The 18,176-nt window shown below is 38.5% G+C and overlaps 1 protein-coding gene and 1 long non-coding RNA gene across 5 annotated transcripts in view; both read right to left on the bottom strand.

The window, feature by feature from the left end:
- Positions 1 to 13,070, bottom strand: part of LOC109079148 (rab GTPase-activating protein 1-like) — an 81,954-nt gene extending 68,884 nt beyond the window's left edge. For 2 of the 4 annotated variants that reach the window (XM_042732257.1, XM_042732256.1), the window contains exons 1-2: positions 12,889 to 13,019; positions 1,276 to 1,481 (exon numbers count right to left, since the gene is read on the bottom strand). In XM_042732257.1, the coding sequence (XP_042588191.1) occupies positions 1,276 to 1,425 (150 nt within the window). In that variant the 5' untranslated portion in view covers positions 1,426 to 1,481; positions 12,889 to 13,019. Of the gene's footprint in view, positions 1 to 1,275; positions 1,482 to 12,888 lie in introns of all 4 variants that reach the window. The other 2 variants (XM_042732259.1, XM_042732258.1) reach the window with 1 other exon arrangement.
- A 1,363-nt stretch (positions 13,071 to 14,433) lies between these two features.
- Positions 14,434 to 17,028, bottom strand: LOC122138661. The gene is made up of 2 exons (XR_006155724.1): positions 16,713 to 17,028; positions 14,434 to 16,538 (listed from the first exon to the last, which is right to left on the bottom strand). It is a non-coding gene; the product is annotated as an uncharacterized LOC122138661 (long non-coding RNA).
- Between the last annotated feature and the right edge of the window lie 1,148 nt (positions 17,029 to 18,176).

Below are 18,176 nucleotides of genomic sequence, written 5' to 3' on the forward strand. Positions count from 1 at the left end.
TGGTGCAAACTGTACTTGCTAATTAAATTAATGGGGTGATTTTTCAATCAGGGGAATGTTCTATACTCTAGGATGATAAAAAAAAAAACAATCTAATTTTTAAGTTTTTCCTATAATTTCTCTATTTTAAGCCTGTTCCCCATCTAGTATTTTAATTCCGCGTTTATTATACATTTATACAATGTTCTGTCAAAATCTGTTGCTTTTTTCCAAAGAACTTTAAAAAAGGTGAAACCTTTCACAAAGAATTGCTGTTTTCAATACTGATGTCATAAACATCACACCAAGCATTTTAGACAAAAAAAAAAGTAGTTTTTCCAAAAAAAATTATATTTAGTTATGATTCTAAGCTTTAAAAAACTACATCATGATCTGAGAAAAACTTTCTCAGGAGTTATTTAATATATTCAGTAAGTGAGAGAATTTTCCACATCCACATGAAGCCAGAGCTTTCCCTAACCAATCTTTTTTTTTAATCTTGTCTCAAGAAATATCTGCGTATACACGAAACCATGAAACCGACACAAAATGATGTAGTATACATGCCAGACCAGCATGTGGCGCTGTAATTCTGCCACAGAGATGTGGCGTGACGTAGCAGGTGATGACATCATTGTTTCACAAAATATACGGATTGGCTGTCCACACGAAAATGCAAAGGTGTCGTTTTCAGATTTATCCACTCTTGGACCCGGTTTCAAAAAATAGCGATTTCACGCTCCCAAAATGCCGGATTCGTGTGGACGAAACTATACTATACAAAAATTTTACCTTAACAGCTAAACGCGTCTCTTTGTGGACTCTGGGGCCTAAGATGTATCTTACTTCTCTCATTATATTACAATCTAGGGCTACACGAAATCTAACACCATGCCAGCTTCTGTGGCCATTTTCATGGCGAGAAAAATGAATGGCTAAACTATATTGGGTTTTTACAATTTATTTTCGCAGAAGACGTTTGGCAAAGGTTGCATTCCCAAATGCATATTAAAAACAATACAAACTCGCACTAAGCCATATAGCATTCTCTGCTTTATTTCAATTAACTGTGCAGCCCTACCTACTAAAATTAAAAGCTGATCTTTACAAAAAAATCTTTATATAAAAGCTGATTATTTCAAAATGTGATAAGCACTTCAAATGTATATTGAACTATTTTAAAGACGTTTGGTTTTTCAAAATTCCAAGTAATTAAATGAGCCCTTAATTGAAGAATCCCCCATCTATAGTTCACCGAGTAATATTACTCCCTATACGTTTCCTGTCTACTCTTACCTTCAGTCCTGTCTTTTCATCATCGCTACCATTATTAGTGGAGGGGGTCTCGTCCCCCAGGCGGGTCACCAGGACAAAATCCTCACTGTTGAGGGTGGACACAGAGTCGGAGGACACGCTAATTTTCCCCACCGAGGCCTTGTCATCCATGACTGCTAAATCAAGCCAGGCACGCTCATGAATGGCGGTTTAATGAGCAAAATTACCTGGAAAACAAAGAGGTGAAAAAACAATGAGGAAAGGAAAAAAAAACATGAGAGGAGCTTGCAAGCCCATGCTTATTTTGAATGCATCCTTTGTGAACTGCAAATATAGTTTGTGGTTCTTTACGCAGCAAGTTTCAATCTGTTCTACAAGTAGCAGCATTTACATGCAAAGCTATTTATGGGCACATGGTGTCTGCAGAGCAAAATAAAATACAGAACTTTGACAGAAGTGCTGCTAAAGAGGCAGAGATGTGTGTGGAAATATATTGTAAAATGATAATAAAGAAATGGCAGGTAAATTTGGGAAAATGGAAATTTATTACCAGGTACTCATATTGTGGGCATACATCAAGGGTCAAAAACTAACAGTCACTCACCAAACAGCAAGAAAATTAAATCACAGAGTTACCTGTTAACTTTATTGGAAAATGCAGTTTAAAAGTCAAATTTGTAGGTTATGTTTGAAAAAAAATATAATAATAATAAAAAATTTAACAAATAATAAAAAAAAAAAATGTGAAAGACATGCAAACTTAATCATTTTTTGCATTTTATATATATATATATATATATATATATATATATATATAAATTAGATTTCATTTCTGTTTTCATTTGTTATTTAAAGTTTAAGTTTGAATTTGAATTTGATTAAATTTGAATTTATGTGCCATATATATGGCACATTGATGGTTTATGTGCCACATATATACATATATATACATATATATATATATATATATATATATATATATATATATATATATATATATATATATATATATATATATATATATTGTTTTTTTTTAGCTTTATTTTAATTTTTGTCATTAAGTTTTGTCATTTTAGTATGTCAACTTCAAACATATTTTATTTTGCTTAATTTATTACATTTAGTTATCACAGCAAAATTTTTAGGTTTTACAATTTTTTATGTTTTTTATCTAATAATTATACTGCATTTTTATTTCAGCCTCATTTCAGTTGTTGAATTTGAAAAGTTTTAGGCCATTCCAAACATGGGGAGGGGGGGGTATCATAAATAGCCAATCGGCTTTAGGTATGTCACAGCCATGAGATTTGCTATTGTTATTGTTAGTCTGAAGTACATGAACAATCAATATTTCTGATCTGTTTTCCTGAAAACATAAAACATAAATATATATATATATATATATATATATATATATATATATATATTTATATACATATATATAAATGTGGATATCTGCTAAAAGTATATTTAGTCAATACTAAATAAATAGGCTTCATTTTCTTTTCTCTTTTTGATTGAGGTCTGAAATATGAAATGGCACATTAATATCAAAATGCATATCTATTCTAGCTCTGTATCATTCTGTGGTGCATTTATGCAATGATAATGTATGGTGGAAATGGGTGTGGCTCTGTTTTACAGCAGCCAATTGTACACAGCATGCAAAAAAATCCATGTTATCTCCATGGCAACAGTCAAATGACAAAACAAAGTTGGTGCTGCTGTTGATTGTAAACTGTACTGCCCGCACTGTACTGCCAAGTGCTGTTTACATTACCATGCACATGACCGGGTATAACAACACTGTTCAGACTGACCTTATCCTTATGCAAACTGATCAATTATTTTTATTCCAATGAAAGCGAAGCAAACCTAATTCTATTGCAACAGGAAAGAAAGCTGAAGAACAAATGATAGTTGTGTTTATGAGAGCTGTACCTGCGTGTATTTGGACAGGCTGAGAGGGTTTGGCAGAGGGTCAGCACTGAACTATATTTGGATATGGGAGGGAAATAATGGGACTGTACAGGTCCAGACATGAAAACACTAACAAAAGCAGCTGCGCCATTTCACTCTACTGATTCTTCTGCAGATCCCTAGAGGAAGTGTCGAAGAATGACCAGAACCTGTGTGTGATTTACACAAACACACACACACAATGTGCTCCAATCCCAGAAGTCCTGTACAAAGAGGATGTTGATACAATGAACTCAAGTCACAACAGTGAGTTATAGACCTGTGACAAATGTTGTAAGATCTGCAGACAAGAGTCAGTTTCAATGGGCCCGTCTCAGGGAATTTACAGTTTGCTATATTTCAGCAGACTTCAGTGTCACATGATTCTTTAATATTTTTTTTTCTCAAGCATTTCTTATTATCATTGCTGTAAACCGTTTTGCTGCTTAATATTTTTGTGGATTTTTTTGTGATTCTTTGATGAACAGAAAGTTCAAAGTCGTTGTGTCCATTTAAAGCTAATTAAGACTTTAAGAGATTTAAAGAAACAAAGCATCCTTATTATAAACAGAAAACATATTTATTATTGTTCATTGTTTAATTCAAGACTGTTTAGAGACCATTAATGTTCATTTATACTGGCAATATTAAAAAAGTATGCAAACAAAAACAGCATTAATCTAGACTAATAGGCTTCATGCTGTAAAAGTTTTTGCATTAGCTTTGTGAAGTTTAGTAAATCAAAGTAGGTTACCAAAACAATTTCTGCTTTTTATTGATTTAAAAAACAGAACAACTGTTCACTGGAATTTAATGTAGCTGACACCAAAGCTTTTCAGAAGAATACTGGCTGATACTGCTAATAAATTATGCAATCTATTGTTAGAGTTGGATGTGGAAAAATAAAAATGCCATCCGTTCTGCTGAGCCATGCAGGGAACTTTTTGGACACACCTGTTTAGGCAGTTTACTATGTACAAAACTACAGGGATCCACCCATTTTACTTCAATCAAAGTCAAAGAAAGCCAACAGGCTGTCACCACACAATGCCAGGCAAATATTAGCATTTTGTAATTCTTGCCCAGTCTGGATAAATACAACTAACTGAAACAAACCATGTGCTTATCTTTGACTTGCTCAAACTGCCGAATATTGCAAAACAGTTTGACTGACTCAACATGTTTGCATGTCACAGATGTTTGTTTCTGCTGTTTTATTATTGGCTCTCTTGATTACTAGTCACTACCAACTTCTGAAAACAGAAATGAAACGGAGACTGGTGGGAGTCACAGCTGACAACAATCTAGACAACATTTTAGGCAAGCTACTGATGTGGTCACCACACGCTGCTAAATAACTTTTTTTGTAGTAGGTAAATGATGACTGTTTTTATTTTTGGGTGAACTATCCCTTTACACAAACGGTAGCAGAAGAGACGTGTGTTGCTTCACAGGTCAGTTGGTTCAGGCTGCTGGGACACTGTGAGAGAGGGTGTTGAATAGCAGGTTGTTCCTTTGCGAATGAGCTTTGGTTTTCCTGACTGGGCATATTGTGCTCTGTCCTAATGGAGACCAGGCTCAGCGCTACACCCTGGGGAGCAATGACCAGAAACCAGCGGTACACAGGCCTCACATAGCTCTGACAATGAGCTATGTGTATTGTGCTACTGGTTTAAGATAGAGGAGTGGCTCCTCACATAAACTAATGGTCAGATGACTGACTTCATAGCCTTGTTCACAGATATCTGCATGGATTCGCGTGGAATAGACACACAATATACTCCCTCACATTAAAGCTCTGTTCTTGCACTGTTATAATGCATGCCTTGTCTGCATTTTTCTTCTATCTCTCTCTTGCTCTCTACCTCAGGACGCAACGGCCAAATGAGGAGCAAAACACAAGATGATGTTTTAGGCTCTCTTGGGGCAAAACAAAAAGGAAAAAGATGAGAGGAATAGAGAGAAGGGAGAAACAGACAAATTGAGGCAGAGAGGGAGACAGGCAGACTGAGGAAGAGAGTAAGACAGGCAGAATGAAGTAGAGAGAAAGAAAGTCAGACTGAAGCAGAGAGAGACAGGCAAGCTAAGGCAACCAAACAGAAATAGACAGGTAGAGACAGGTTGACTGAGACACTGAGAGAGCGAGACAAGCAGATTAAGGCAATGAGAGAAAGACAGGCAGTCTGAGGCAGAGAGTAAGACAGGTAAATTGAAGTAGACAGAAAGAGAAGTATGCTGGAGCAGAGAGAAAGACAGGCAAACTAAGGTACAGGTAGACTGGTAGAATGAGGCGGAGACAGGTGGACTGAGACACTGAGAGAGAGACAAGCGGATTAAGGCAGTGAAAGAGAGACAGCTAGACTGAGACAGGCTGTGGCATAGACAGATAGGAAGACTTAAGAAGAGAGAGAAGGGCAAACTGAGTCTAAGACAATGAGGGATAGACAGATGGATAGAGGCAGAAAAGTAGACTGTGGCACTGAAAGAGAGACAAACGGATTTAGGCAGTGAGGGAAAGACAGGCAGACTGAGGCAGAGAATAAGACTGGTAAATTCAAGTAGAGAGAAAGACAGGCAGACTGAGACAGAGAGAGACAGGCAGACTTAAGCAGAGAGGGACAGGCAAACTAAGACAAAGAGACAGGTGGACTAAGGCAGAGATAAGCAGGCTTAGGAACTGAGAGAGAGACAGGCAGAGTGAGGCAGAAAGAGACAGGAAGACTAAAGCAGAGAGAAAAACAGGCAGAGGGACACAGAGAGACAGGCAGAGAAAGAGAAACAGATGAAACTGGGTCAGAGAGAGAGACAGGTGTGAATGAGGCAGAATGAGAGACAGATGAAATGAAGCAGGCAGAGAAACAGGTGAGACTGAAGCAGAGAGAGAGACAGTTGGACTGAAGCAGAGAGAGAGAGAGAGTTGGACTGAAGCAGAGAAAAAGACAGGTGAGACTGAATCAGAGAGAGAGAGAGAGAGTTGGACTGAATCAGAGAGAGAGAGACAGATGGACTGAAGAGAGAGATAGTTGGACTGAAGCAGAGAGAGAGACAGATGGACTGAAGCAGAGAGAGAGACAGATGAAATGAACCAGAGAAAAAGACAAGTGAGACTGAATCAGAGAGAGACAGTTGGACTGAATCAGAGAGAGAGACAGATGGAGTGAAGCAGAGAAACAGGTGAGACTGGAGCAGAGAGCGAGACAGTTGGACTGAATCAGAGAGAGAGAGACAGATGAACTGAAGCAGAAAAAAAGAGGTGAGACTGAATCAGAGAGAGAGAGTTGGACTGAATCACAGAGAGAGACAGTTGGACTGAAGCAGAGAGAGAGACAGATGGACTGAAGAGAGAGACAATTGAACTGAAGCAGAGAGAGAGACAGATGGACTGAAGCAGAGAGAGAGACAGTTGAAACTGAACCAGAGAGCGAGAGACAGTTGGACCGAAGCAGAGAGCGAGACAGTTGGACCGAAGCAGAGAGCGAGACAGTTGGACCGAAGCAGAGAGCGAGACAGTTGGACCGAAGCAGAGAGACCGAGCCAGATGGACCGAAGCAGAGAGACCGAGCCAGATGGACTGAAGCAGAGAAAGAGTGACAGATGGACTGAAACAGAGAGAGAGAGACAGATGAACTGAATCAGAGAGTGAGAGACAGTTGGACTGAAGCAGAGAGAGAGACAGTTGGACTGAAGCAGAGAGAGAGACAGTTGGACTGAAGCAGAGAGCGAGACAGTTGGACCGAAGCAGAGAGACCGAGCCAGATGGACCGAAGCAGAGAGAGAGACAGATGGACCGAAGCAGAGAGACCGAGCCAGATGGACTGAAGCAGAGATAGAGACAGATGGACTGAAGCAGAGAGAGAGACAGATGGACTGAAGCAGAGAGACAGAGACAGATGGACTGAAGCAGAGAGAGAGACAGATGGACTGAAGCAGAGAGACCGAGACAGATGGACTGAAGCAGAGAAAGAGTGACAGATGGACTGAAACAGAGAGAGAGACAGATGAACTGAATCAGAGAGTGAGAGACAGTTGGACTGAAGCAGAGAGAGAGACAGTTGGTGTGAAGAAGAGGTGGGGACAGATGGACTGAAGCAGAGAGAGAGACAGATGGGATGGAGTGGAGCAGATAGACCGAGCCAACTGAAACAGAGAGAGAGAGAGACAGAGATGGGACTGAAGCAGAGAGAGAGACAGTTGGACTGAAGCAGAGAGAGAGACAGTTGGACTGAAGCAGAGAGAGAGACAGATGAACTGAATCAGAGAGTGAGAGACAGTTGGACTGAAGCAGACAGAGAAGACAGGTGAGACTGAGGGAGGACTGAGGGTTTCTCTCAGAAGTCGTCTTCTATTCCCAGAAAGCGTTCAGCTGGCTGTCACCACAGCAACTGCACACCTGCCTGGTCAAAAGCACGCCAGTTGTTTGATTTCTTAACTCTCACTGCTGGACTACAAACCAAACAGGAAACATTTGATCAATCAGAGTGACCAAAAGGAACTTTAATGGTGGCACGGCACAAAGTGTCAAAATAAATCAATCCTGTTATAATCAATGAAGCTGTCTACAGTTCCAGCACAGTAGTCTAGTTTTCCGCCTGATGTCAGATTTCAGGCAATTGGTATATTTTCCCCACTCCCTATTGTTTCCTGTCCTTTACACGAACGTACTGTACTGAGGATAAAACTGAATTTTGTTTGATGTTTTTTACAAAAATTAAAATTATGTCATTAATGACTCACCCTCATGTCGTTCCAAACCAGTGAGACCTCCGTTCATCTTCGGAACACAGTATAAGATATTTTAGATTTAGTCCGAGAGCTTTCTGTACCTCCATTGAGAATGTATGTACGGTATACTGTCCACGTCCAGAAAGGTAATAAAAACATCTTCAAAGTAGTCCATGTGACATCAGAGGGTCCGTTAGAATTTTTTTGAAGTATCGAAATTACATTTTGGTCCAAAAATAGCAAAAACTACAACTTTATTCAGCATTGACTTCTCTCCCGGGTCTGTTATGAGCGCATTCACAGCACATTCGGTTCGCGAATGAATCACTCGATGTAACCGGATCTTCTTGAACCAGTTCACCAAATTGAACTGAATCGTTTGAAACGGTTCGCGTCAACAATAAGCATTAATCCACAAATGACTTAAGCTGTTAACTTTTTTAACATGGCTGACACTCCCTCTGAGTTCAAAATAAACCAATATCCCGGAGTAATTCATTTACTCAAACAGTACACTGACTGAACTGATGACCGAGCCAGATAACGAACGAAACAATGACTCGTTCTCGAGTCAAGAACCGTTTCTGTCGGACGCGTCCGATTCGAGAACCGAGGAGCTGATGATACTGCGCATGCGTGAAGCAGACTGACACTCAGCGCGTCTGAACTGAACTGGTTCTTTTGGTGATTGATTCTGAACTGATTCTCTGCTAATGTTATGAGCGCGGGTAAACCGAAGGCTTGAATCAAGGGCAATCATCGCCAATGAAGTCATTACGTCGAGTGCAAAAGAACTGGTGAACCGTTTTCGGCAACCGGTTTATTGAATCAAACTGTCCGAAAGAACCGGTTCGCGGAGAAGAAACAGAACTTCCATCACTACCGGTGATCCGAAAACCGATGCAACCGGTTCTTGACTCGAGAACGAGTCAATGTTTCGTTCGTTATCTGGCTCGGTTCAGTCAGTGTACTGTTTGAGTGACTGTTATTGTTGACGCGACTGTTATTGTTGACGCGAACCGTTTCAAACGATTCAGTTCGATTTGGTGAACTGGTTCAAGAAGATCCGGTTACATTGAGTGATTCGTTCGCGAACCGGATGTGAGGTGAACGCGCTCATAACAGACCCGGGAGAGAAGTCAATGCTGGAATAAAGTCGTTAGTTTTTGATATTTTTGGACCAAAATGTATTTTCGATGCTTCAAAAAATTCTAACGGACCCTCTGATGTCACATGGACTACTTTGAAGATGTTTTTATTACCTTTCTGGACGTGGACAGTATACCGTACATACATTCTCAATGGAGGGACAGAAAGCTCTCGGACTAAATCTAAAAAGGATCTTATACTGTGTTCCGAAGATGAACGGAGGTCTCACGGGTTTGGAACGACATGAGGGTGAGTCATTAATGACATAATTTTGATATTTGGGTGAACTATCCCTTTAAAGACAAAAACCAGATTTAGCCAAGTCCTGTATCCATGCACTACAAAACACCAATCCACTTCCCCTATGAAGGGAGAAAATAGGAGCTGAGCAGATAAGATGGAAAGAGAAGCTGATAATACTGTAGATTCAGTGTGTGAGAAATACACCTATTTGCTAAGTCTGTGCTATGCAGGTATAGTTAAATGCTTTAGCAATACTGTAATCCTTTACAGTCACGCAAATAAAGCTTTGTTGACACAGACTCTAGAAATAATACAGTAAGAGATAAAGCAAAATAAAGAAAGGCAGTATGAGAAAGAAAGAGGGTAAAAATACACGGAAACAGCTAGTAATATATATTTAGTGAGCAGTGAGCATAGTCTGCACCAATAACCTTTACAGCTGCACCTGCAGCTAAATCACCAATATCTAGCTGTACTAATCAGTAGGAAGCCTGTTTATGCAACAATAGAAAAAAAAGAAATTATTTCACAATTCTAACTTTTATTTCTCAGAATTTCAAGTATATATCTCGCAATTTAGACTTTTTCTTTCTCAAGATTCTGAGTTTACATCTGGTAATTCTGTTCTTTTTTTAGCAAAGAATACAAAACAATCATGTAATTACGAGTTATTAGCTCGCAATTATGAGGTATAAACTCAATATTCAAACTTTTTCACAATTCTGAGTTTACATCTTGCAATTCAGGGTTTTTTTTGTTGCACAGAATAAAAAATAAAAATTTGCAACTTTTTTTTCCCCTGAGAATTGAAATGAAAAAAAACAAACAAACAAACTGTGAGATAAAGTTTCTTTTAATTATTATTTTCTCTTTTGTTATCCTGTGGTGGAAACAAGCTTCAATAAAATATTAAATAAGCAAAGAATAAAACTAAAAAAAGAGCGTCAAGACAGGTTTGTAGTGGTAGTTGAAATGTCTGAATGAAGCATGTGGCCTCTGTCAGTGATATGGAGTCAGGGTGCGGTTGCATGTGGGCCAGCTGTCTCACATACCCCAGAGATGAGAAGCATCTGTCACTGTGCCGTAAAACACATGGTCATCCACTGGGCCTTTCTGCCTGTCCTCTGCTCACACATCACTCAACTCACATGATCCCATGTGTTTTGGGAAACAATTCAACATGATGTCCAATATGTTCATATGGAAGCAGTGGTGCTGCAAGTCAGTTATTTTTCCCAGATGACCGATAGACCCTTGAGTGATTCGCCATCGCTGCCTTGGTAACATAACATCCACTGAGGAGCATGTTTATTTTTGAGGAACACAAGCGCATTGGGAATTATAACATATTTATAAAGCGTACAGTCTACTATTAGGTTTTTCAACCAATGAAAGACTTCATATAAAACTGTTCATATATGTGATCATATACACATACACAGACACTACAGGTCAAAAGTTTGGGATCATGACGATTTTTTCATGTTTTTGAAAGAAGTCTCTTATGCTCACCCAAGGTGCATTTATTTTATCAAAAATATAGAAATATTGCAAAATATTGTAATAATACATTAATATTTAAAATAACCATTTTATGTTTTAATATGTTTTTAAAATGTTATTTAAAAGCTGAATTTTCAGCAGTGATACATTTTTAGGACTCTCTGATGACCATTTACTTGAAATACAAATATTTTGTATTATGAATGTTTTTTATGTTTATATTATAGATATATTTTCTGCAACAGTACAGCTTTGGTCTGTGTCAAACTGCTTTCAGGCTAGGTTTTTGTTGCGTTGCTCACTTTAAAATGAATGGCTGTGTAATTATTGAAACAATAGATTAAATAAATATGTTATTTCACCTCTCAGAAAAAAACAAAGACAACTTTTATGCGACCTGAAAACATGTTAGCGACATTAATGTGCGTTTATGAGAGTTGAACTCACTATAAGTAATGGGAATATCCACCTCTGGGTGGAGGAATAAGGTGGTGCTACAATTAGCGATCTTATTGCTTTCAATCAATGAATTGTTTTTTGTTTTATCAATGAATCATTCTCACTAGCCGGGTTTCCATCCAAAATTGCTAATTTAACTTGTGCGCAAAATTGGAATACCACACAAAACATTTGCGAACAAGCACTGTTTCCATCCAACGAGTCAAAGAGAACAAAATCATCACTTCCTGATAAACTGGCACTATTGAAAAGTAGGAGAAGCTACTGAATATAATAATTTTCATATATAATAAATGACTTGCACCTCAGAACGAGCAGACGAAACACAATGAATGCTTTTATTGCTTTCAGATGTGGATGCTGCTGTTTGGGAACGCAGTCTTTTAACAGCTCTTGGAGGCAATTATATAGAAATACTTTGATGACCGACTTTGTTCGGGAATTTCCAACTGACCATAACAACATTTCAGATGCTGTGGAATGAGATCGGTCCGCTGGTTAGTCAGGATTTGCCGTCTCATAGCGCACATAGCGACTTTTTTGATGCGCTTAGAGGAATTTATTAGCAAAATGCATTTCCATCTCCCTTTATACGCATTAACCCTTTTTCGCACAAGTCAAAAACCACCTCAAGCGAGCGTAAAAACTTCTTTGCTAATTAAGGCATTTTTTTTCGAAATCCAGCGTTTCCATCACTCGATTCTGATGCGATACTTCAAAATGTGCTTTCCAGCCTTGAGTTACAGTTACACTTCCCATTGCTCATTTCAGTTCATTTCAACAGGAACCCGTGCAAAAGAGCAAAAAATTGCACTATGCAGATTTCACTAATATTCAAGTGGCACTAACCTGCTTGGTTTGAAAGTGACTTCTATGTGAGCTGAGCTTCAAACTTTGCTACACTACTGACAACAGAAAATGGAACGGAAAATTATAACACTTGTCTCGGTGATGAATGAATTGAATGTATGATTCAACGACTTGCTTATTACACATAGACGACAGTCACTTGGCGCCACCTATTGGCGTAAAAACGTAAACTGCAGAAAGAGTCACTGAACTAACAATCAAAGATGTTTTTGGCGGATTTAGCGTTAAATGATTCGTTTCAGAACCACTAGCTAGTAAAGTCAAACACATGACCATCAAAACACATCCAACTAGATTCACGATCGTTACACAATTTAGTAACGTTAATGCAGTTAAGTTTGCATCTATTGCAGATGATGCATTTGTACCATGAGAGGCGAGCAAATACTCTAATTATATATTATATATGCTTAGACAGTAACACACAAACAACGTCCTTGCTGGAAAATTGTTTTTCGAGTTTTCTTTGTTTAAAATAGACTCTGTCACAAAGATGGGGATTTGCGCTGTTCAGACAGCAGATCTTTGCAGGTTTTGTGTCATGCAGTGAAGCAGAGATCAACACACGGCCTTTAACGGGCTAACACATTGTAGCATGCTAGCCTCAAATCCAAATCTGCATATATTGTGTTATATCTTCCTCCTAAAACGACTAAACTACTGAATAACGAAACTGACGTGTAGAATAAATGAAAACACGGAGGTGTGCATCGTTGCCACTCATCCTACCTGTTTCCACAAAAGCGTTTTATTCCGGAGAGGCTTGACATAACAGCGATGCACATTAGCCAGCAACGGTGCTGCTGTAAACACAAACCAAACCCCGCTCGCACTGCGCATGCGCCGCCGCACTCCTCGGCAGTCTTCGGAATGGAATCGAATACTAGCGCACTGCTTTCTGCGCAGTACGTACTACATTCTGCATACTGATAGAGCATGTTTAGAAAGTTGTGGAAGAAAAACTTTTCAAACAGTAGTATGCTACACTGCTGTCATGTTAATTTATGTTGCATGTTTACCTGAAAAGAATAGATATGTTTATAATTTAGAAAATAAACACAATTACACATTTTTACATCAAATTTTGAAACATTTGGCAGTCCAATTAAGTAATAAGGAAAAAAAAAGAGCAGTTAAAAATCAAAGATGATAGTAAATGCAAGTTGAGCATGTTGTATACAAGTATGCCTACCGTAGAAAAAAGTAGAAAGTAAGTATAGAACATGCCAAAGAAGAACTGTGATATGATAAAAAAAAAAAAATTATAATAATAAAATAAATATAAAATAAAAAATTAAACAAAAAATAAAATAAATACTTTCAGGAGACAAAAACTCCATAAAACAGCTTTAAAAGTTTTGTGAAAATGCTAATGAATAAATTCATTATGGTGTCTAAACTGGCTAAGGTCTATACAAGTGGTATTTGGTAGTTCAGGCTTATGGAAAATTTCCATATACTATGTATAGAATACATGGTAAATGCAGATATAGGAACAAGAAGCAGTATGCGGTTTGGAACGAAATCTTCCTCTGACTAATTTGCATGTATTTCTTACTAACTGTAATCTAATATTAAAATACACTATTACAATCTTTTGATTTACAAAATTCTGAGGCTAGTGTGTTAGTATAAAGAAAATTTGATGTCTGAGCTAAATATTTCTTACTATTTTATTGAAAGTTTGCAAAAATAGTAAAATAGTACAAACATGTAAAAACTATAATATGCCTATAACATAAATATGGTCCTTTCAGCCCCTTCCAGGTTGTGATGTTACAACATTGGCTTGGATCAGATTTTCTTCCTCCTTAAGAGAAGTTTCTCTTGCCATTTTTTTGGGAAACTTTTCATTTTACTTTCACAGTCAACAGGGTTTTTCATAACTATTGGCCTTGCGCTGTAAAATGTTTTTAAGTTGTGAAGAGAAATGTTATTGCATATTTTATAAGACAATACTGTTTCACTCTTTCTACTTTAAAATTTCATGTTTAATTCAACATTAATGGACATTACTTTGTAACTATGTTTGTGAAATGTACTAGCAATTTCTTAGTGAAAATTGTTTAAAAAGCATTGTTACACCTTCTCATTTTCACACCACACATCATAACAAAACATTTTTGTGAGCTATAAATTCTTCAGTTTGTCCAGGTGAGGATATTGTAGTCAAGTAGCCCACCCTCACGTGCCGTACCACCGTAGACCAGCAGATGTCATGCTTATTCATAAAACTGCATCCTGGGGGTATAAGAAAGAGTCTGAACACTCAAGTGATGATGTAACTGTGTTTATTATCTTGGCATGCAACTACATGTCATGACCTTTAGATTCATCTCACCAGCTTGCCCTACATATCAGAGCCAAGCTTAACCAAGATACAAGAGCAATAACAAACAAACAACCAGTAAGAATCGACTGTGCATTGGCTACATCTCTATATATTCTTCCTTGCATTGCCACAAGCAAAAGGGTAATCTTTGCCCGGTGGTATTTAAAAAGAAACAAATGCAATATAAATAATTTCTACTATTATTTCATCAAAAGATATTCCTGACTTTTAGACTCTTTCTCTCTGTGACCATAAATAGCCTCGTATATCTGATTATATATCATAAAAATGTGCAGTATGTCCATCTAATGATGGCTCTGGTTGTATAAAATGACGGATGCCCATCTTCTATTCATTTACAAATGAATCGAACAATAGATTTGCAAATAAAATGTCTAATACAGACGTAAAAATATCCAACACATCAGTTCGTTTTTGCAGTTGCATACAGGACAAAAACAAGCATCATCACAACCAAACACGTCCTGCCCCATTATTACAGCTAAGCAAATTTTTAAAATTTAAATGCAAATAAAACTGACATTTCCAAGGAAAAAAAAACTACAGAACTATGGATAGAAAAACAATAACAATCATGATATTAATCCATACAAGCAGACGGTAAGTGCCATAGGAAGTGAGTAAAATGCAAGATACAGTGCAGGACATTCACAGCACTAGGGTGTTGTGTGACACAACTACACAATCATACTTCCTCTGCCAAAGAACCTCTTTGCCAAAGGCAGCATGCATGATACAGGGCTGAGCTGGGCAGATAAACGAGTCAGACATGTACTAATAAGGCTTTGCTGCATTGCAACGGGTGATAATATAGGAAAAGTGACATTTTAAAGGCAATTTGATAGCTAGAGAGAAACTTAGAATGGAAACTTGTATCGTTACCAACCCAGCGCCATTTTTGAAACTCTCATATCAGATGAGGCCCAACAAATAGAAGATAAACCAAAAATAAAGGCAAAAATCTTTACATGTGCACTAACTCAACAAGATGTTATGCTTAAACATACTAGGACTCATCCATTAAAAATTTCTGTATATCGTTCAAAAAGCATTTCGCAAAAAATGTGCAGCTGTAACATCGCTTGTCGAAAACCGCTTCGACTGCAGGAGGCAAAATGAGATTTAATGAGACAGCGCTTGAGCCCAGACCAGGAAGATTCACTCCACATTTCTCATTTTAAGTGGAAAAACACTAATACCACATAAGTAAAACCGTGATTAACAGTCTTCAGTGATAATGCATTCATATTCATATTTTGTTCAGGCTTAAGACAATATGCACATTCATACACTAATTCAAACTTAATACACACACTTAACTGGTCCAGTCAATATGTTTAACAAAAGAGAAATCAGTGACCGGAGAAAAGTATTAAACAAAAAAACAACCCTGTCATAAATTAGATACGGAAATGCTATTTTAAATGGGAAAGTTTTTCCATGCACTTTTACACAGTTTTCATCTCCTTTCAGGAACACTACAGTGCACAAAACTACATGAAAACACCAGCAATCTTGAAGTTACTGTGATTATTTTCCCTCTGTTTTCTCTTAATCAAGCAGGAAATAATCCTCAAAAACATGATGGTCTGTAGATACTGTAGGGTTGATTGTACTTTCAAAATTTTGACCAAACAATTAAAAACTGATACAAAATATCCCAACAACTTCATGGAAGTTAGCAATGTTTTGTAATAAAATAAGGGAAAACAAAAATTTTGGAAATTAAGAACCCTAAAACTCAGTCTAATTATCTGTATTCTTCAAACTGAAATTACAGGAATCAACAACAGCAAAAACAAAAACCGAAGTGACCTTTTGACTATTGTAAACAACAGACAGGAACTGTCACTGTATTAGGCGTTTCATACACACTAAACAATTCCACATCCTCAAACAAGACTGAACTGTGAAATTCTATTTCTGTTTGTGGCTTATAGCTATTAAAGATACAGCTCACCCAAAAATGACCAAAATTCTGTGTTGTAGTACACAAGTCCAAGTCTTAGACCAGGGTTATTCAAATCTTGCCCTGGAGGGCCAATGGGGTACAGAGTTTAGTTCCAACCCTGATCAAAGTCACCTGCCTGTGATTTTCTAATGAGCCCAAAAACATTGATAAGCATGCTCAGGTGTTTTTGACTAGGGTTGGAACTAAACTCTGCACCGCATTGGCCCTCCAGGGCAAGATTTGAATAACCCTGTCTTAGACCATATATTCATGGTCTTGGTCTTGACTCAGTCAAGATCAGACTCAATGCTCTTCTGGTCTCTGTCTTGACTCAGACTCAGCCTTCTTTTGGTCTCTGTCTTGACTCAGACTCAACCCTATTCTGGTTTCTGTCTTGACTCAGACTCAACCCCTTTTCTTTTCCTTGTCTTGACTCAGACTCGTCCCTCTTCTTTTCTCTGTCTTGACTCAGACTGGGCATTCTTCTGGTCTCTTTCTTGACTCAGACTCAACCCCTTTTCTTTTTTCTGTCTTGATTCAGACTCAACCCTCTTCTTTTTTCTTCGGGTCTCTCGGGTCTCAGTCTTGACTGTCTCTGTCTTGACTCATCTTGATTTTCTTGATTTGGACTCGACCCTCTTCTGGTCTCTTTTTTTATGTTGTCTGTATTGTCTTGTGGTGTGAGTTTTTATGGTCTCTGTCTTGACTCAGACTCAACCCTCTTATGGTCTATTTCTAGACTCGGACAGGGCCTTCTTCTGGTCTCTGTCTTGACTCAGACTCATCTCTCATCTGGTCTCTGTCTATACTAAGACTCATCTCTCTTCTGGTCCCTGTCTTGACTCAGACTCAGGCTTCTTCTGGTCTCTGTCTTGACTTGGACTGGGTATTCTTCTGGTCTCTGTCTTGACTCAGACTCAACCCTTTTCTGGTCTCTGTCTTGACTCAGACTCAACAATTTTCTGGTATCTGTCTTGACTTGGACTGGGCCTTTTTCTGGTCTCAGTCTAGACTCAGACTCATCTCTCTTCTGGTCTCTGTCTAGACTCAGACTCATCTCTCTTCTGGTCTCTGTCTTGACTTGGACTGGGCCTACTTCTGGTCTTTGTCTTGACTCAGACTCAACACTCTTCTAGTCTCTGTCTTGACTCGGACTGGGCCTTCTTCTGGTCTCTATCTTGACTTGGACAGGACCTTCTTCTGGTCTCTGTCTTGACTTAGACACAACACTCTTCTGGTCTCTGTCTTGACTTAGACACAACAATTTTCTGGTCTCTGTCTTGACTCGGACTGGGCCTTCATCTGGTCTCTGTCTTGACTCAGACTCATCTCTCATCTGGTCTCTGTCTAGACTCAGACTCATCTCTCTTCTGGTCTCCGTCTTGACTCAGACTCAGCCCTCTTCTGGTCTCTGTGTTGACTCAGACAGGGCCTTCTTTTGGTCTCTGTCTTGACTCAGACTCATCTCTCATCTGGTCTCTGTCTTGACTCAGACTCAACAAACTTCTGGTCTCTGTCTTGACTTGGACTGGGCCTTCTTCGGGTCTCAGTCTAGACTCAGACTCATCTCTCTTCTGGTCTCTGTCTAGACTCAGACTCATCTCTCTTCTGGTCTCAGTCTAGACTCAGACTCATCTCTCTTCTGGTCTCTGTCTTGACTTGGACTGGGCCTTCCTCTGGTCTCTGTCTTGACTCAGACTCAACAGTCTTCTG

This window comes from Cyprinus carpio, chromosome B10 (assembly GCF_018340385.1).
Source record: "Cyprinus carpio isolate SPL01 chromosome B10, ASM1834038v1, whole genome shotgun sequence".
Classification (NCBI taxonomy): Eukaryota; Metazoa; Chordata; class Actinopteri; order Cypriniformes; family Cyprinidae; genus Cyprinus; species Cyprinus carpio.